At 41.7% G+C, this 21,890-nt stretch overlaps 1 protein-coding gene across 1 annotated transcript; it reads left to right on the forward strand.

The window, feature by feature from the left end:
• Positions 1–802: 802 nt before the first annotated feature.
• Positions 803–3,458, forward strand: LOC135530815 (DDRGK domain-containing protein 1-like; the record flags this gene model as incomplete). Its single annotated transcript, XM_064958990.1, has 3 exons — positions 803–868; positions 2,550–2,612; positions 3,378–3,458. Coding segments are annotated over exons 1-3 (210 nt in total), but the record flags the coding sequence as incomplete, so codon positions are not given.
• Between the last annotated feature and the right edge of the window lie 18,432 nt (positions 3,459–21,890).

Here is a 21,890-nt window from a genome sequence, read left to right on the forward strand (position 1 = left end):
GTGATTTGTGTTATTAAAGACAGTTAAATTGAGCAGAAGTTGAATTATTATTGTAATATTGTAGTAAATTGTCTGAGTTCACTTCCTAAATAATGTGTTGACATTCCTTTGCTCCCAGCTACCAGCAGGCAGAGATGGAGGTTCACTTCCTGAGAGAAGAGAAGAAGACCTGTACAGAGAAGGAAGCCCACATGCTTGAGTTGAGGGGAAGGATCGAACGATCCGAAACCAGAAAAAGGAGATGGACAGACTTCAAGTGTGCCTCTGGGAGGAGGAAAAGAAGAGGAATGGTGGAAAGGAGAAGGACATTGAACAATTACAGTCTGAGACAGACCATCTCCGAGCCCTTTTACAAGATGAAAGGAGGAGAAGAAGAGTAGAAAGGGGTATCATGAAAGAGTGGAAGGCTGAGATCCTGAGACTGAGGGAGGCAGAGAGACAGAGGGAGGCAGAGAGCCAGAGGGAAGCAGAGAGCCAGAGGGAGGCAGAGAGCCAGGAGAAGCAGAGAGACAGAGAGGGAGAGCAGAGAGACAGAGCAGAGAGACAGAGGGAGAGCAGAGAGCAGAGAGCCAGAGGAGCAGAGAGCCAGAGAGAGGCAGAGAGACAGAGGGAGCAGAGAGACAGAGGGAGGCACAGAGACAGAGAAGCAGAGAGACAGCAGAGACAGTGGGAGGGAGAGAGACAGAGGGAGGCAGAGAGACAGAGGGAGGCAGAGAGACAGAGGGAGGCAGAGAGACAGTGGGAGGGAGAGAGACAGAGGGAGGCAGAGAGAGCCACAGAAACGAAGGATAACCAAAGGAAAATGCAGGAGATCCACAGACTCAAACAACTGCTGGATCTACTGATGGTGGACCTACAACTGGCCCACGTAAGACATGTCATTGTTATTATTAAAAGGCAGTGTATATTCACCCAGCTGAAAATGAATAGTGGCAGACAGTGGTACGCTAACCCAATGTTAACTTGTATTCCTTTCCTTAACCCTTACCTTAACCTCACTGAAACTATACCTAACCTTTACCTTAACCCAACCCTGGGTCCTGAACCTAACCTTCATTTATCTCAACCCCTCTGCCTTTCTTCTGCCGGTTGAATATCCACTTCCTTATTAACGTCATTACTGTTGTTGTTGTTGATAACTGTATCTGTGCAGGTTGGAAATAGTTGCATTAGTGAAGCATCATCTGTAGGAGTCATTTCTACAAGCATAAACATCAGAGGCAACATTGTTGTAACATCACACAAATTGTAACAGGAATTTCTCAAACCCCAAACTGAATGGGCAAGAAGGTTGTGTGTTTGTATTTGTACACATTTTGGACATAATTGATTCCATAAAATGTCTCCATTTTTCAAACCATGATAATACATTAATTGACAATGAATTGTCCAGATGAATTGATCAAAATGACCCTGCTATTGATGTTGTCCAGTGTTTGATTCAATTACCAAGCTCTAGGTTGTATTTCTGTGTATCATTCTCTGCAAATCCCTTGAAAGTATGTCTTGGTCATAGATTATCACTAATTTTACCTTTTAAAATGAAGCAAGAGATTGAGAGATTGAGGCTATGGCAGAAAGTCATGGAGGATCAGCGACCAAGACTGGCCTGGAACAACAAACCTATTGAAACAGGAAGAGAGAGGGAAAGAGAGGGAAAGAGAGAGAAAAGCAGAATTGGAAAGTCAAGAAATGAAGAAGAAAGTGGAACAGGCAGAAGAAACGATAAAAGCGTTAGAACGAGAGATTGAGAGATTGAAAGAGATTGAGAAGGAAATAACATTTGAAAGAGAAAGAGACGTGCGTATTGCAGAGAATGAGAAAGACAAACTGGTTAACGAAAAGGTAAAAGAGTTAGAGAGAGAGGTTGAGAGACTGAAAGAAGAAATGACAACAAAAGAAATTCAATACAAAATCAAATTTGAAAGAGCGAAAGAAGCGTTTAGAAGACAGAATGAGAGAGTGAAACAGGTTAACCAAAATGTCCTAGTGTTAGACAGAGAGGTTGTGAGAATGAAAGAAGAGATTAGATTGAAAGACGAGACTCAACCAGAGAGAACATTTGATAGAGACAGAGAGAGAAAAATGATTGGAGACGAAGTGAAGAGGAGATGAAAAATAGAGTGGAGAGAGAGATGGAGATGGAGACAGACCTCATCAATGACAAAAAGACGTCTGAATTGGAGGAAGTCTTCAAGAAAATCAAGGAACAGCGGATAGAATTAGAAAATATGGAAACAGACAAATATAAATGGAAACAGAACCAAATGGACACGGAGGATAAGATGGAGGGTGAGGACAACAAACAGAAAGAGGTAGAAAGAAAGAGAATGGAGAAAACACTAAAACAGAGACAACAAGAAGATGAGAAGAAGAAGGAGATGGAGAGAGAAGAAGAAGAGAGACGCAAACAGAAGCACATAGAGATGGAAGAGGAAGAAATAGAGAGGGAGAAAGAGAGACAGAGACAGATTGAAAGGAAGAGAATGGAGAAGAGACAGAAAATTATGGAAATAGAAGAAGAGAGACAGAGGCAGATTGAAAGAGAGAACGATGAAGAAAGATGTAAACAGAAGCAAATAGAGATGGAAGAGGAAGAACGAGAAAGGGAGAAAGAGAGACAGAGAGAGACCAAAAGGAAGAGAATGGAGAAGAGACAGAAAATTATGGAAATAGAAGAAGAGAGACAGAGAGAGATTGAAAAGAGATTGAAGAAGAAAGATGTAAACAGAAGCAAATAGAGATGGAAGAGGAAGAACGAGAAAGGGAGAAAGAGAGACAGAGAGAGACCAAAAGGAAGAGAATGGAGAAGAGACAGAAAATTATGGAAATAGAAGGAGAGAGACAGAGAGAGATTGAAAGAGAGATTGAAGAAGAAAGATGTAAACAGAAGCAAATAGAGATGGAAGAGGAAGAACGAGAAAGGGAGAAAGAGAGACAGAGAGAGATCAAAAGGAAGAGAATGGAGAAGAGACAGAAAATTATGGAAATAGAAGAAGAGAGACAGAGAGAGATTGAAAGAGAGATTGAAGAAGAAAGATGTAAACAGAAGCAAATAGAGATGGAAGAGGAAGAAAGAGAGGGAGAAAGAGAGACAGAGACAGATTGAAAGGAAGAGAATGGAGAAGAGACAGAAAATTATGGAAAGAGAAGAAGAGAGACAGAGAGAGATTGAAAGAGAGATTGAAGAAGAAAGATGTAAACAGAAGCAAATAGAGATGGAAGAGGAAGAACGAGAAAGGGAGAAAGAGAGACAGAGAGAGATCAAAAGGAAGAGAATGGAGAAGAGACAGAAAATTATGGAAATAGAAGAAGAGAGACAGAGAGAGATTGAAAGAGAGATTGAAGAAGAAAGATGTAAACAGAAGCAAATAGAGATGGAAGAGGAAGAAAGAGAGAGGGAGAAAGAGAGACAGAGACAGATTGAAAGGAAGAGAATGGAGAAGAGACAGAAAATTATGGAAAGAGAAGAAGAGAGACAGAGAGAGATTGAAAGAGAGATTGAAGAAGAAAGATGTAAACAGAAGCAAATAGAGATGGAAGAGGAAGAAAGCGAGAGGGAGAAAGAGAGACAGAGAGAGACCAAAAGGAAGAGAATGGAGAAGAGACAGAAAATTATGGAAAGAGAAGAAGAGAGACAGAGAGAGATTGAAAGAGAGATTGAAGAAGAAAGATGTAAACAGAAGCAAATAGAGATGGAAGAGGAAGAAAGAGAAAGGGAGAAAGAGAGACAGAGAGAGATGGGTGAGAAAGAGAGACGACAACAACAAGAGGAGAGAAAGATAATGTTTGAGAGAGATCAAGAAGAAGATATATGGAAACAGAAGCAAATTGACATGGAGAAGGAGGGAAGAGAGAGGGTGAACAAGAGACAGAGAGAGATAGAAGAGATACAGAGACGACAACAACAAGAGGAGAGACAGAAACAAAAGAGAAGGAGAAAGAAAGGGAGAAAGGCAATGAGAATCAGAGAGAGATGGAATTAAAAGATCAGCAACAGAAAGAGATGGAGAGAGAAAATATGATTATGAGAGAAAGGGAGAAAGCAGGAAGAAGAAAGGAGGGGCAGAAAAATATTTTGGGGGAAGTTGAGGGACAGAATGAACTGGAGATAGAACAGGGAGAGAGATGGAAGAAAAGCAGGAAGTGATTAAGGAAGCAGAGGAAGAGTACAGGGAAAGAGAAGAGAGAGGAAAGGAAGTAAGCATGAAGAAACATGTAGTAGTTAATGTTAAAGCAAAAGCACGGGAAGTCTTCAATAGGCGTAAAGAGAGGAGGTTAGAAGTGTTGAAGGGGGAACGAGAACACATAGAAAGAGGACAACAAATCAGGAGGGAGAAGGAGGAAAGACGGCTGGAGATGGAAAGAAAACAGGAGAGGGCAAGACAACAAGAGGAGCAGGATAAAAAACGAGAGATTGAAATTGCTAGACAGAAAGAAATGTTCAGAATTAGAGAGGAGGAGAGGCAGAGAGAGGAAGAGAGAGAGGAGCAGAGAAAGAGAGCCATTGAAGGCCATTTATCTTTAATCAGAGAGAGAGAGAAGATTTTAGAGGTAAAGAAAAAAGAGGAGATGTCGGAAGAGGAAAGAAGGGAGATGCTTGAGAACAAGAGGGGTGACTTAGAGGGCACTGAAGAGGAGGAGGAGAAGGAAGATGACAAGGAGGACATTCTCCCACCTGATAAAAGTATCCGAAGGAGAGCCGTGGGCTGGATAAACAAGAAGTGGGAGAAGAGGAACCTCAAAAGATAGAGAGAACCTGTCAGAGAGAAGCTGAGGAGGGCGATAAGATCGTCCACATAGGTAAGACCTGTTTTCCCTCTGCTTATGACATCATCCTCTGTAGTCTCCTCTACACACATACGTTCCACACCAGTCATCATGTTGCATCATTGTTTCAATATAAAACTACTGTCCAAAATGGTCAAGCTGATCTGGTATCAACTTAAATGTACTGTACACAGGGAATTTAGAATGGAAAACTCAACTGGATCTCAATGACCCTGGTCTAAAGTAGTGCATCATAGCCTTTTGAGGCCCTAAGAAACATTTTGTTCAGGTTTTTGACTACATTTCCTCCCAATCTACACTTTGCAACGGGGACGTCGAGAACATATTGCATTTTTAAGCAAGTTTGCTGCAATTCTACACATTTTCCCATGGGGTGGAGAAAGAATTTGCAGTTTTGCTAATTTCTTCAATTCTACACATTTTGCCATGACTTATGGCATGTTAAGATAATATCTGAATGAAATTGACTAACAAAATTAATGGGGGCTCACTGTAGTTCAAGGCCCCTGGGTAATTTGACCAAAAAGGTTTTTGGGGGTCAGGGGGCCCCTAGTTGCCATGGGGCCCTAAGCAATCGCATATGCCTAGGGCTGGCCCTGGCACTTTACAAAGAATAGGTGCCATTTGGGACTCATGTTAAACTTTGGGTCAGGTGAATTCGGGATGGGAATTATTTTAATTTATTAACAAATTCCATGCCATGCTCAAATGAGAAGAGTAAAGAATCATTGAGATCCAACTGGGTTTTCTATTCCTCATTCCCTGTGTCCATTACATTTAAGTTGACACCAGATCCACAAAGTTGAATGAGAACTCTACTTCTTCTCCCCTTCCAGTCATCCCTGGACCCATAAGGCTAACCATGACCCGGGCAGAGAGAGAGGGAGAAGAGGAAGGAGCTGCTGGAGGCTGAGGAGAGAAGGAAGAAGTTGGAGGACTTCAATAAGCAGTGGAGAGTGCAGTCGCTGCTTAAAAAACACACTCATCAACAACTGAAGGAGGAGAGGGAGAAGATGAAGGAAAAGTACCTGGAGCAGATTAATCTGGAGGCTGATGAGCAAATCCAGAAGTTCAGCACCCAGTACATCACCCGGTGTCCAACCACCCAACACAGCCACGACTACAACCAAGGTCAGGAATTGCCGGGGTGGGCGACAGGCCAACAAGTAAGCCAAGAGCCTGTTGCATCTGGAGATGGCCAGCAGGAGGGGCCAAGGAGGCAACAGGCATGGGCAGAGAACCAGGATGGGAGTTCAGAGAACCAGCAGGAGGGGCCAGAGAACCAACAGGAGGCGCCAGACAGCCAGCAGCGAGAAGCTCCAGAAGAGGTTGAAACATCAGAGCCAACCTCCAAGAACAAGAAAATGCCAAGCATCTGGAAGAAAATTAGGATGGGGTAAAGAATGTTTAAACATCTATTCATGTTTTACACTGTTAATATACATGTCATCACTTTAAAAAGTGACATTATCCAAATGTGAGGTTTAGTGTACATGCAACACACATGTAAATATATAGATACTTACCTGTCTCTGTGATGTCTTACAGCCTTCCTGATGTGCTGTCTGCCTAGAGCTGGAACTCAATGAAGCCACAGTTCCACTGAGGTTACGTTGGTAATTAAAAGTGTCGCCCAATAATTCCTCCTCCTCTTTAAGTCATCAAGCCACATTTCCTCCTCAAAACATTATAGTCTCCTCAAGCCAGCAAGTATCCTCTTTATCAGGCAACAAACCATCTAAGGTCAGTGACCCTCCTCCCCAGAACAGAGACTCCCAGCTTTATCCAAGTTAAATTCATCTCTGATCACCACCTCTACAGTCCTAGAAAATATCCCCAAATGGAAATGGTTTAAACAGAAGTCCTCCCCTCTGACCAGTGGCTCCACAGACCAGAGTTTCTCATCTTTATTCAAGTTGAATGCAACTCTGATCATTTCCACCACCTCTCCTGTTAACTAAGGGGAGGTGCTGAAAAGGAGGTCTGGGAGGAGGTCTGCAGGTAGCCTGGACCGGACCGGTAGCAGCTAAGTTGCTGGCTCCATCCCCGGGCAGAGCTGCTCAGGCCAGTGATGTTTGATGATGTCATTTTTGTTTGCAAAGTTTTACTCTTTAATAAAAGCATTTTTTTTAAAGCAATATTGTTGTTACGGTGTGGATTGTTTTGTTATTTATTAGAATTGAAACATCCAGTAGTCATGGTAGATGTTAGACTTTCAATGAGACACCTGACATTCCATCAGTTTGATACAATGTGTGACATGTTATATTCGAGAGGAGTCCTCTATACACATCTATGTTAGACCATAGGAGAAATATCAGATTGAAATAGCTTCTCTAAGAATCTGAGGAGAGAGCAACAGTAGACACATCGTTAGCTCTCACACCTCCAGTTCAGTACTTGGGTCATTCCACCAATTGAGTACCTTTTGGGGAGTGTAACTTTTATTTCACCTAATTCTAACATTCTGTCATAAAGAGCACATGTTCAACTTAATATAAAACATGTTTCCCATCTCAAGAGTAACAAATACATACTATAGCAAGTGCCTGTTAAGTGCCAAATAAAGTGACAGAGTTGAATATAACAGAGTTGACTATTTCATCTAGAATCAAACATAGATCCCCATGTGACAGGGGGAATGGAATGCAAGCTTACCAAACACATGTAAATAGTTTAAACATTTCTAGATTGTCTCTCTATAGGTAACAGGGTTGATACATTATTATTAAAAGATTAGCTCACCGTTTTTATTGGTGAATCAAAATTGAATGATTCAATCATACATTGTTTTACAGCGGTGAAGTTTGCTTTATATTAAAGATTCATACTTTGCTCTTCAATTCCTCTTATAATATATATATATATATATATATATATATATCAATGTAATATTCTAACTCGTCTGATGATAGTGAATAAGTTACAACCCTTGTTTTTACCATTCGGTGTCATATTCCCTTTTGAGGTGAAATGCAGCTACAAAATGTGCCATCCTCTGGTCAGAGGGTTAAGGGACCGTCTTAAAACTGCATCGCATACAATTGCCTGTAATTGAAAAAGGTCAATACCTTCTCAACTACATGACAGAGATCTCAAACAAATTTGACACTGTAAAGAGACTTTTCTCTCGAATGCAATTAGTTACATATTTTTTACTTCTGTAAAATCTACAAAAGGTAAAATAAATCACTTTACAATAAAAACATCAACATCTTCCACCCCATATTTATTTCATGAATACAACCAACTGTTATTGGTTCAGGAACCTCATCCCTCCAATCAACAACAACAAGTTTTGTATTTTCTCACTAAGAATTTTCTATAAATATAAATTCACTTTACATAAAAACAAATCTTAATATCTTTCACCCCATATGACTTTCATGAGTAAAACTAACTCTTATTGGTTCAGGGACCTCATGCCTCCAATCAATAGCAATAACTTTTGTATTTTTGTATTTTTTTGACTTTGGTGATATTCTACCAACTTAAATTGACTTTATATTAAAAATACTTTCTTAAAACGTCAATAGCTTCCACCCCATATTATTTTAATGAATACATTTTTTATTTATATTTATTTATCCGTTATTTTACCAGGTAAGTTGAATGAGAACACGTTCTCATTTTCAGCAATGACCTGGGGAATAGTTACAGGGGAGAGGAGAGGGATGAATGAGCCAATTGTAAACTGGGGATTATTAGGTGACTGAGATGGTTTGAGGGCCAGATTGGGAATTGAGCCAGGACCTTAAGGGTAAACACCTTTACTCTTACGATCAGTGTCATGGGATCTTTAATGACCTCAGAGAGTCAGGACACCCGTTTAACATCCCAGCCAAAAGACAACACCCTGTACAGGGTAGTGTCCCCAATCACTGCCCTGGGGTATTGGGATATATTTTTGACCAGATGAAAGAGTGCCTCCTACTGGCCCTCCAACACCAATTCTAGCAGCATTTGGTCTCCCTTCCAGGGACTGACCAGGACCAACCCTGCTTAGCTTCAGAAGCAAGCCAGCAGTGGTATGCAGGGTGGTATTCTGCTGGCTTATGTTGATCTGCAATAGTATTGTGAAAAGACAGGACAGGAACACATCAGTCTCCAATGCACCATCTGACAAGTTGTTCTACACAGGAGCATGAAGAAAGGTAAAACACATATCCTGTCTCACATCCCCAATACATTGCGAGGTGCTTTCAGTGTTGACAGTCCCAAAATACAACAGCTCATGTACAAAAACACTGCAACACAAACAAGTTCGCCTCTATCCCATTCAGACCGTAGAGGACAAAACTACATCTCCCATAATGCAACGCCAGCACCAGTGGGCAGCTCAGCAAACCGTCTGCAGCACAGAAAGGCATGCTAGCTGGCAACAGCAGCACTTTTAGCACTCTGTAAACTATATTAATAACAATAAAACACTGAAAGTAACATGTTTCAATAGTCTCACACTCCCTTATCACAATATCTACAGCATTAACATCGGGATGTTTTATTTATATCACGTTATGGACTTCTACAAAGGAGTAATCTGCAACACATACCTTTCTCTCAGTGTTTTCTCAGACTGAGGAGAACGGGAGCTACGGGTTGTACCAGGGTGTTAGTAGGTGATGCAAGCACCCAGATGAAATAAAATACATTTAATGAAACAAAACCTCAAGATGTTAACATCTTTCAGCTACTGTAGCTGCCTACATAACATCAACAGTAGCGCAACAATTGAAAATAGACACCAAAAGTAAATTTCCTGGCGATCATAGCGATCTGACTCCCCCTGCTGTCTGAACTTGGAATATTCCTGTTCGCGGGCTTGGGGAACTGACCCCCAAACGGGTTGTTGTGTTCTGCCTTGTGTACTATTCTATTCATTTGAAGTTTGATGGAATAACCTTTTCAACTCTACTACATTTATATGTAGATTATATTTTGGTTCTATATTTCATATTTGATTTATGATTAGGCCTATGACTTTTGATTCAGCTCGCTGGTCACCATAGCATCTCCCACCTGAAGCACACGCTCCAGCAAGTATATCTCTCTAGTCACCCCCAAAACCAATTCTTTCATTGCCGCCTCTCCTTCCAGTTCTCTGCTGCCAATGACTGGAAGGAACTACAAAAAGCACTGAAACTGGAAACACTTATCTCCCTCACTAGCTTTAAGCACCAACTGTCAGAACAGCTCACAGATTACTGCACCTGTACATAGCCCACCTATATTTTAGCCCAAACAACTACCTCTTTCCCTACTGTATTTAATTTATTTATTTATTTTGCTCCTTTGCACCCCATTATTTTTATTTCTACTTTGCACATTCTTCCATTGCAAATCTACCATTCCAGTGTTTTACTTGCTATATTGTATTTACTTTGCCACCATGGCCTTTTTTTGCCTTTACCTCCCTTATCTCACCTCATTTGCTCACATCGTATATAGACTTGTTTATACTGTATTATTGACTGTATGTTTGTTTTACTCCATGTGTAACTCTGTGTCATTGTATGTGTCGAACTGCTTTGCTTTATCCTGGCCAGGTCGCAATTGTAAATGAGAACTTGTTCTCAACTTGCCTACCTGGTTAAATAAAGGTGAAATAAAAATAAATAAATAAATAAAAAATTCCACTTTGGCTACCTTGCACCATATTGTCCTCTCTTGCTATATCTTAAACTTTATGCCCTTGTGCAGATCTTCTCTCTAAACAATAGTCATGATAGTTTGAATGAGTTGAGTAAACTACACTGTTGTTAGTGTAACAGATGTTAATCGTTCTCTCCTTGCGTTGTGTTTTGTTCAAATAAATCACCCCAGCCAGTGGTCCCAGTTGAGCATTATTATCTGTTGTTAAATAGGAAACAGCAGGTTAGTTGTGAAGGGCTTAACGATGTTGATGGCTGTCAATGGTAAAATCTGTAGCATGAAAACAACTGTGTTAGCAGTGGGCTTATGTGACCATTACATCGGTGCATGCTAGCTAACCCACTTATATACAGCCATCATATACCAAAGCACATCCCAGAAAGCCCCTCAATCCCTAACAAGTACCATATACACACACACATGTATAAATCAGTAACGTACAGCAAACTTGTACACATTGTAAAATAGAAAATAGTATCCAGAACGTGACCTACCCCTTGCATCACATTTTCATACTGGGGAGACCTGACGTTCGTGATCTGCAAGCAGGCCAATCACATCACGCCTTATTGTCATCAGAGTTGAACGAACCAATAAGAACGCTTGAACATTAAATACACATTTCTTTAGAGGCAAGTGCTGAATTACAGTTGCATACTATAAAGAAACAAAATGAGGTTTAAAATACCTTGCAATACATATGTCACCAAACATTCCAGTGCAAAGACTATTCTCTAAAGAGAATTAGGGGAAATGAAAGTCCACATAGGAAAACATGCCTGTTAATTCAACGGCTCAGACACAAGAGGTATGTGGGTCTACAGTCAATCACGGATTACAAAAAGAAAACCAGCTCCGTCACGGACCAGGATGTTTTGCTCCCAGGCAGACTAAATAACTTTTTTGCCCGCTTTGAGGACAATACAGTGCCACTGACACGGCCTGCAACGAAAACATGCGGACTCTCCTTCACTGCAGCCGAAGTGAGTAAAACATTTAAACGTGTTAACCCTCGCAAGGCTGCAGGCCCAGAAGGCATCCCCAGTCGCGCCCTCAGAGCATGCGCAGACCAGCTGGCTGGTGTGTTTAGGGACATATTCAATCAATCCCTATACCAGTCTGCTGTTCCCACATGCTTCAAGAGGGCCACCATTGTCCCTGTTCCCAAGAAAGCTAAGGTAACTGAGCTAAACGACTACCGCCCCGTAGCACTCACTTCTGTCATCATGAAGTGCTTTGAGAGACTAGTCAAGGACCATATCACCTCCACCCTACTTGACACCCTAGACCCACTCCAATTTGCTTACCGCCCAAATAGGTCCACAGACGATGCAATCTCAACCACACTGCACACTGCCCTAACCCATCTGGACAAGAGGAATACCTATGTGAGAATGCTGTTCATCGACTACAGCTCGGCATTTAACACCATAGTACCCTCCAAGCTCGTCATCAAGCTCGAGACCCTGGGTCTCGACCCCGCCCTGTGCAACTGGGTCCTGGACTTCCTGACGGGCCGCCCCCAGGTGGTGAGGGTAGGCAACAACATCTCCACCCCGCTGATCCTCAAAACTGGGGCCCCACAAGGGGCGTTCTGGGCCCTCTCCTGTACTCCCTGTTCACCCACGACTGCATGGCCACACACACCACCAACTCAATCATCAAGTTTGCGGACGACACAACAGTGGTAGGCTTGATTACCAACAACGACGAGACGGCCTACAGGGAGGAGGTGAGGGCCCTCGGAGTGTGGTGTCAGGAAAATAACCTCACACTCAACTTCAACAAAACTAAGGAGATGATTGTGGACATCAGGAAACAGCAGAGGGAACAACCCCCTATCCACATCGATGGAACAGTAGTGGAGAGGGTAGTAAGTTTTAAGTTCCTCGGCATACACATCACAGACAAACTGAATTGGTCCACCCACACAGACAGCATCGTGAAGAAGGCGCAGCAGCGCCTCTTCAACCTCAGGAGGCTGAAGAAATTCGGCTTGTCACCAAAAACACTCACAAACTTCTACAGATGCACAATCGAGAGCATCCCGGCGGGCTGTATCACAGCCTGGTACGGCAACTGCTCCGCCCACAACCGTAAGGCTCTCCAGAGGGTAGTGAGGTCTGCACAACGCATCACCGGGGGCAAACTACCTGCCCTCCAGGACACCTACACCACCCGATGTTACAGGAAGGCCATAAAGATCATCAAGGACAACAACCACCCGAGCCACTGCCTGTTCACCCCGCTACCATCCAGAAGGCGAGGTCAGTACAGGTGCATCAAAGCTGGGACCGAGAGACTGAAAAACAGCTTCTATCTCAAGGCCATCAGACTGTTAAACAGCAACCACTAACATTGAGTGGCTGCTGCCAACACACTGACTCAACTCCAGCCACTTTAATAATGGGAATTGATGGGAAATGATGTCAAATATATCACTAGCCACTTTAAACAATGCTACCTAATATAATGTTTACATACCCTACATTATTCATCTCATATGTATACGTATATGCTGTACTCTATATCATCTACTGCATCTTTATGTAATACATGTATCACTAGCCACTTTAACTATGCCACTTTGTTTACATACTCATCTCATATGTATATACTGTACTCGAGACCATCTACTGTATCTTGCCTATGCTGCTCTGTACCATCACTCATTCATATATCTTTATGTACATATTCTTTATCCCCTTTACACTTGTGTATAATACAGTAGTTTTGGAATTGTTAGTTAGATTACTTGTTGGTTATTACTGCATTGTCGGAACTAGAAGCACAAGCATTTCGCTACCCTCGCATTAACATCTGCTAACCATGTGTATGTGACAAATAAATTTGATTTGATTTGATTTGTTATTGTTAGGGTTAATGTTAGGGTTAAGGGTTAAGGTTAGGGTTAAGGTTAGGGTTAAGGTTAGGGTTAATGTTAGGGTTAAGGTTAGGGTTAAGGTTAGGGTTAGGGTTAAGGTTAGGGTTAAGGTTAGGGTTAAGGTTAGGGTTAGGGTTAAGGTTAGGGTTAAGGTTAGGGTTAAGGTTAGGGTTAATGTTAGGGTTAAGGTTAGGGTTAATGTTAGGGTTAAGGTTAGGGGGTTAAGGGTTAATGGGTTAAGGGTTAATGTTAGGGTTAGGTTAGGTTAGGGTTAATGTTAGGGTTAAGGTTAGGTTAGGGTTAAGGGTTAATGTTAGGGTTAGGTTAGGGTTAAGGTTAGGGTTAAGGTTAGGGTTAAGGTTAGGGGTTAAGGTTAGGGTCAGTTTTAGGGTTAATGTTTTGGTTCAGGTTAGGGTCAGTTTTAGGTTTTTTGGGCTGTCAATGGGATGTTGGTCAGAAAAGTCCATGTAGTCCTTTCCTTCTCAAACCTGTCCTCCCCTAACCAGCTCATATCATGTATTCCACCACCAGCACACCTGATTCACTAATCAGAGGTTTGGATGATTAGTTGACCAGTGGTACAAAGTGGACTGGCTCTAGGTGAACTATGTGGAGAGTCTTCCAGGGACAGTACAGTACAGACGGAGAAGCTAACAACAGTGTAGTTTACTCAACTCATTCAAACTATCATGAATATTGTTTAGAGAGAAGATCTGCACAAGGGCATAAAGTTTAAGATATAGCAAGAAAGGACAATATGCAAGGTAGCCAAAGTGGAATCAAAAGTCATAGGCCTAATCATCAATCAAATATGAAATATAAAACCCAAAATATAATCTACATATAAAGACAACATGTCATCTACATGTGTTATAGAAAAGCTCCCTTCTCACATCCCAGGTCATGTTTGGACTGGAACGAGACAACTCAACGGGCTATGCGCATCTCCCCAATAGCCTACAGACAACTTTCCTGAGTGCAATGTCATTAATGTGACCGATATGTACAGTATAATAAGCATAGTGAAGAAGGAAGAGATCCCACCTCTGACGCACAGCAGAGACATCGCTGCTGAGATTTCCCCTGGAGCAAGAGTCCCTCAAGAATTTAAAAACAGTCATTGCGTTTCAATGAATGTCCTCCCCAAACGCTTGTTGCATCGTGAACTATCCTCCCAGTCCCTTGGGAGTTCAGCGGATGGATGATGCGCCGCTGCCATTTACTTGGATGAGAAGTTGGACGAACGCTCCTCCAGCTCACGATACGAAATGGTGGAGAACTGCAGTGTGGTGATGTGTCGTTCACGAACGAACGGCTCTTTCTGAACGGATCTTTTTGTTGAACCTCGGGAACCGAATTGCATCGGTGAAAGAGCCATTCACCCGGCTCTATGATTTGCAAACTGCTACTACTGTTTGTTGAGCTCAGAACAACGTTTTTCTGTAGATAAATTACAACATCATTATCTAAAGGGGTGAATCCTCACTGCAGAAATTACAAATAGTGGGGAAAGAGTTGTGATTGTATGTTTGTTTGTACAGTTATGGCTGTAATGTTATTATTTTGTGTTCTCACTAAACACCCACATTTGTATTTGTGTGGGAAATGTGTGTAGGCTATGTTTGCTGTTTGTATTTCATTGAACTTTAGGCCCATACAAAGACAAATCACACAACATAGAATTCCAAATAACCTTAGGCAAAAATCCACGAAATAAAAGTCAAGTGAAAATAGTTATAAATGTCTTTATCAACTATGAGTAGCGAAACGATATGACTTTTGGACACTGATGCGCAGGAGAACCCCTAGCTGTCAATCAAGCAGGCGCGGTGAACGGATTATGACCATCAAGCGTTCCAAATGACGCAACAATACAGTTCTAGAACAGAGAAAGTTAATGCCGAAGATATTATTCGGTTCCACACTAAAACTGCGCTTTGACACGTGTGATTTGAGGTGAGTCAAATATTTACAGAAGTTTACAATACATTAACCATCTGCCTACTTAGCCAATAATTTTCATGGTTCGTGAAGGTGAACGTTAATGTATTTTAAATATTTTTTATTTCTGACATTATATAGCAGCCTTATAAAATGCAATGATTTATTATAGCTTTGTTATTTCTGTTGCTATCAATCACTCCATCTGTATCTACTCTTCTGTCTGTCGGACTATCTGAATTGTCTGTGTACTGTCGAGCCAGAAAGGTTCTTTCACATAGGTTCATAATCACAAAGTCTCATAGAAGGAGTGCTGATCAATAATCAGTTTGGTCTTTTAAATTAAACTGAATACGTTTTGATGGACAGGAGGTGACCTGATCCTAGATCAGCACTCCTATCCTGAAACACTTTGTGAACACAATCCAGGTGTACTGTGATTATGAAGTTGTGATGAGGTATTATTATATTAGTTGTGCTGATGCATGATGGGTTGTAGGCTAGAGCTTGAGGACTCAACTCTGAAGACTGTTTCACTGACCTGGTGAGTAAATGTTGTGTACAATGCCACCATCTAGTGACAGAAACATAGAAACACACATTGTTGCTGAACGAAGGCATCTCTTTATTTTCCAGAAATAAAACTTGTAGACCTTTCCTGCAGCCTCTGAGGAGATGGACAGCTCTTCTTCTTCTGGACGATCTCCGTCTCCTCCTGGGACTGTCTTCTTACCCCCTCCTATCATGTGGAACAGTCTGTAAGTCATTCATCACATAACCTAGCTGTGGTCCAGGGCATTATGTGTGGCTTGCTGAAGGAAGGCTCAGTGTCTGCAAGCTGTACGTAACGCCCTGGACCAGAGTGACACATGACCCACCTCTGGCCATCATGGACAGTCAACTCATCACATTCACCTACTGTAAGTCACAGTTGTGTGATTTGTGTTATTAAAGACAGTTAAATTGAGCAGAAGTTGAATTATTATTGTAATATTGTAGTAAATTGTCTGAGTTCACTTCCTAAATAATGTGTTGACATTCCTTTGCTCCCAGCTACCAGCAGGCAGAGATGGAGGTTCACTTCCTGAGAGAAGAGAAGAAGACCTGTACAGAGAAGGAAGCCCACATGCTTGAGTTGAGGGGGAAGGATCGAACGATCCGAAACCAGAAAAAGGAGATGGACAGACTTCAAGTGTGCCTCTGGGAGGAGGAAAAGAAGAGGAATGGTGGAAAGGAGAAGGACAAGATCATTGAACAATTACAGTCTGAGACAGACCATCTCCGAGCCCTTTTACAAGATGAAAGGAGGAGAAGAAGAGTAGAAAGGGGTATCATGAAAGAGTGGAAGGCTGAGATCCTGAGACTGAGGGAGGCAGAGAGCCAGAGGGAGGCAGAGAGCCAGAGAGAGGCAGAGAGCCAGAGGGAAGCAGAGAGACAGAGGGAGGCAGAGAGCCAGAGAGCAAAGAGACAGAGGGAAGCAGAGAGACAGAGGGAGGCAGAGAGCAGTGGGAGGGAGAGAGACAGAGGGAGGCAGAGAGACAGAGGGAGGCAGAGAGACAGAGGGAGGCAGAGAGACAGTGGGAGGGAGAGAGACAGAGGGAGGCAGCGAGAGCCACAGAAACGAAGGATAACCAAAGGAAAATGCAGGAGATCCACAGACTCAAACAACTGCTGGATCTACTGATGGTGGACCTACAACTGGCCCACGTAAGACATGTCATTGTTATTATTAAAAGGCAGTGTATATTCACCCAGCTGAAAATGAATAGTGGCAGACAGTGGTACGCTAACCCAATGTTAACTTGTATTCCTTTCCTTAACCCTTACCTTAACCTCACTGAAACTATACCTAACCTTTACCTTAACCCAACCCTGGGTCCTGAACCTAACCTTCATTTATCTCAACCCTCTGCCTTTCTTCTGCCGGTTGAATATCCACTTCCTTATTAACGTCATTACTGTTGTTGTTGTTGATAACTGTATCTGTGCAGGTTGGAAATAGTTGCATTAGTGAAGCATCATCTGTAGGAGTCATTTCTACAAGCATAAACATCAGAGGCAACATTGTTGTAACATCACACAAATTGTAATCGAATTTCATAAAATGTCTCAATTTTTTTCAAACCGTGATAATACATTAATTGACAATGAATTGTCCAGATGAATTGATCAAAATGACCCTGCTATTGATGTTGTCCAGTGTTTGATTCAATTACCTAGCTCTAGGTTGTATTTCTGTGTATCATTCTCTGCAAATCCTTGAAAGTATGTCTTGGTCATAGATTATCACTAATTTTACCTTTTAAAATGAAGCAAGAGATTGAGAGATTGAGGCTATGGCAGAAAGTCATGGAGGATCAGCGACCAAGACTGGCCTGGAACAACAAACCTATTGAAACAGGAAGAGAGAGGAAAGAAAGAAAGAGAGAAAAGCAGAATTGGAAAGTCAAGAAATGAAGAAGAAAGTGGAACAGGCAGAAGAAACGATAAAAGCGTTAGAACGAGAGATTGAGAGATTGAAAGAGATTGAGAAGGAAATCACATTTGAAAGAGAAAGAGACATGCATATTGCAGAGAATGAGAAAGACAAACTGGTTAACGAAAAGGTAAAAGAGTTAGAGAGAGAGGTTGAGAGACTGAAAGAAGAAATGACAACAAAAGAGATTCAATACAAAAAATCAAATTTGAAAGAGCGAAAGAAGCGTTTAGAAGACAGAATGAGAGAGTGAAACAGGTTAACCAAAATGTACTAGTGTTAGACAGAGAGGTTGTGAGAATGAAAGAAGAGATTAGATTGAAAGACGAGACTGAACCAGAGAGAACATTTGATAGAGACAGAGAGAGAGAAAATGATTGGAGACGAAGTGAAGAGGAGATGAAAAATAGAGTGGAGAGAGAGATGGAGATGGAGACAGACCTCATCAATGACAAAAAGACGTCTGAATTGGAGGAAGTCTTCAAGAAAATCAAGGAACAGCGGATAGAATTAGAAAATATGGAAACAAACAAATATAAATGGAAACAGAACCAAATGGACACGGAGGATAAGATGGAGGGTGAGGACAACAAACAGAAAGAGGTAGAAAGAAAGAGAATGGAGAAAACACTAAAACAGAGACAACAAGAAGATGAGAAGAAGAAGGAGATGAGAGAGAAGAAGAAGAGAGACGCAAACAGAAGCACATAGAGATGGAAGAGGAAGAAAGAGAGAGGGAGAAAGAGAGACAGAGACAGATCAAAAGGAAGAGAATGGAGAAGAGACAGAAAATTATGGAAATAGAAGAAGAGAGACAGAGAGAGATTGAAAGAGAGATTGAAGAAGAAAGATGTAAACAGAAGCAAATAGAGATGGAAGAGGAAGAAAGAGAAAGGGAGAAAGAGAGACAGAGAGAGATCAAAAGGAAGAGAATGGAGAAGAGACAGAAAATTATGGAAATACAAGAAGGGAGACAGAGAGAGATTGAAAAGAGATTGAAGAAGAAAGATGTAAACAGAAGCAAATAGAGATGGAAGAGGAAGAAAGAGAAAGGGAAAAGAGAGACAGAGGCAGATTGAAAAGAGAACGATGAAGAAAGATGTAAACAGAAGCACATAGAGATGGAAAGGAAGAAGGAGAGGGAAAAAGAGAGACAGAGGCAGATTGAAAGAGAGATTGATGAAGAAAGATGTATACAGAAGCAAATAGAGATGGAAGAGGAAGAAAGAGAGAGGGAAAAAGAGAGACAGAGGCAGATTGAAAGAAGAGAATGGAGAAGAGACAGAAAATAGAGATGGAAGAGGAAGAAGAGAGAGGAGAAAGAGAGACAGAGACAGATTGAAAGGAAGAGAATGGAGAAGAGACAGAAAATTATGGAAAGGAAGAAGAGAGACAGAGAGAGATTGAAAGAGAGATTGAAGAAGAAAGATGTAAACAGAAGCAAATAGAGATGGAAGAGGAAGAAAGAAGAGGGAAAAGAGAGACAGAGGCAGATTGAAAGAAAGAACGATGAAGAAAGATGTAAACAGAAGCAAATAGAGATGAAGAGGAAGAACGAGAAAGAGAAAAGAGACAGAGAGAGATCAAAAGGAAGAGAATGGAGGAGACAGAAAATTATGGAAATAGAAGAAGAGAGACAGAGAGAGATTGAAAGAGAGATTGAAGAAGAAAGATGTAAACAGAAGCAAATAGAGATGGAAGAGGAAGAACGAGAAAGGGAGAAAGAGAGACAGAGAGAGATTGAAAGGAAGAGAATGGAGAAGAGACAGAAAATTATGGAAATAGAAGAAGAGAGACAGAGAGAGATTGAAAGAGAGATTGAAGAAGAAAGATGTAAACAGAAGCAAATAGAGATGGAAGAGGAAGAAAGCGAGAGGGAGAAAGAGAGACAGAGGCAGATTGAAAGAGAGAACGATGAAGAAAGATGTAAACAGAAGCACATAGAGATGGAAGAGGAAGAACGAAGAGGGAGAAAGAGAAACAGAGAAGATAAAGGAAGAGAATGGAGAAGAGACAGAACATTATGGAAATAGAAGAAGAGAGACAGAGAGAGATTGAAAAGAGATTGAAGAAGAAAGATGTAAACAGAAGCAAATAGAGATGGAAGAGGAAGAAAGAGAAAGGGAGAAAGAGAGACAGAGAGAGATGGGTGAGAAAGAGAGACGACAACAACAAGAGGAGAGAAAGATAATGTTTGAGAGAGATCAAGAAGAAGATATATGGAAACAGAAGCAAATTGACATGGAGAAGGAGGGAAGAGAGAGGGTGAACAAGAGACAGAGAGAGATAGAAGAGATACAGAGACGACAACAACAAGAGGAGAGACAGAAACAAAAAGAGAAGGAGAAAGAAAGGGAGAAAGGCAATGAGAATCAGAGAGATGGAATTAAAAGATCAGCAACAGAAAGAGATGGAGAGAGAAAATATGATTATGAGAGAAAGGGAGAAAGCAGGAAGAAGAAAGGAGGGGCAGAAAAATATTTTGGGGGAAGTTGAGGGACAGAATGAACTGGAGATAGAACAGGAGAGAGAGATGGAAGAAAAGCAGGAAGTGATTAAGGAAGCAGAGGAAGAGTACAGGGAAAGAGAAGAGAGAGGAAAGGAAGTAAGCATGAAGAAACATGTAGTAGTTAATGTTAAAGCAAAAGCACGGGAAGTCTTCAATAGGCGTAAAGAGAGGAGGTTAGAAGTGTTGAAGGGGGAACGAGAACACATAGAAAGAGGACAACAAATCAGGAGGGAGAAGGAGGAAAGACGGCTGGAGATGGAAAGAAAACAGGAGAGGGCAAGACAACAAGAGGAGCAGGATAAAAAACGAGAGATTGAAATTGCTAGACAGAAAGAAATGTTCAGAATTAGAGAGGAGGAGAGGCAGAGAGAGGAAGAGAGAGAGGAGCAGAGAAAGAGAGCCATTGAAGGCCATTTATCTTTAATCAGAGAGAGAGAGAAGATTTTAGAGGTAAAGAAAAAAGAGGAGATGTCGGAAGAGGAAAGAAGGGAGATGCTTGAGAACAAGAGGGGTGACTTAGAGGACACTGAAGAGGAGGAGGAGAAGGAAGATGACAAGGAGGACATTCTCCCACCTGATAAAAGTATCCGAAGGAGAGCCGTGGGCTGGATAAACAAGAAGTGGGAGAAGAGGAACCTCAAAAAGATAGAGAGAACCTGTCAGAGAGAAGCTGAGGAGGGCGATAAGATCGTCCACATAGGTAAGACCTGTTTTCCCTCTGCTTATGACATCATCCTCTGTAGTCTCTTCTACACACATACGTTCCACACCAGTCATCATGTTGCATCATTGTTTCAATATAAAACTACTGTCCAAAATGGTCAAGCTGATCTGGTATCAACTTAAATGTACTGTACACAGGGAATTTAGAATGGAAAACTTAACTGGATCTCAATGACCCTGGTCTAAAGTAGTGCATCATAGCCTTTTGAGGCCCTAAGAAACATTTTGTTCAGGTTTTTGACTACATTTCCTCCCAATCTACACTTTGCAACGGGACGTCGAGAACATATTGCATTTTTAAGCCAGTTTGCTGCAATTCTACACATTTTCCCATGGGGTGGAGAGAAGAATTTGCAGTTTTAAAACTAATTTCCTTCAATTCTACACATTTTGCCATGACTTATGGCATGTTAAGATAATATCTGAATGAAATTGACTAACAAAATTAATGGGGGCTCACTGTAGTTCAAGGCCGCTGGGTAATTTGACCAAAAACGTTTTTGGGGGGTCAGGGGGCCCCTAGTTGCCATGGGGCCCTAAGCAATCGCATATGCCTAGGGCCGGCCCTGGCACTTTACAAAGAATAGGTGCCATTTGGGACTCATGTTAAACTTTGGGTCAGGTCAATTCGGGATGGGAATTATTTTAATTTATTAACAAATTCCATGCCATGCTCAAATGAGAAGAGTAAAGAATCATTGAGATCCAACTGGGTTTTCTATTCCTCATTCCCTGTGTCCATTACATTTAAGTTGACACCAGATCCAACAAGTTGAATGAGAACTCTACTTCTTCTCCCCTTCCAGTCATCCCTGGACCCATAAGGCTAACCATGACCCGGGCAGAGAGAGAGAGGGAGAAGAGGAAGGAGCTGCTGGAGGCTGAGGAGAGAAGGAAGAAGTTGGAGGACTTCA

Source organism: Oncorhynchus masou, unplaced genomic scaffold, assembly GCF_036934945.1.
Source record: "Oncorhynchus masou masou isolate Uvic2021 unplaced genomic scaffold, UVic_Omas_1.1 unplaced_scaffold_1431, whole genome shotgun sequence".
NCBI classification, from domain to species: Eukaryota; Metazoa; Chordata; class Actinopteri; order Salmoniformes; family Salmonidae; genus Oncorhynchus; species Oncorhynchus masou.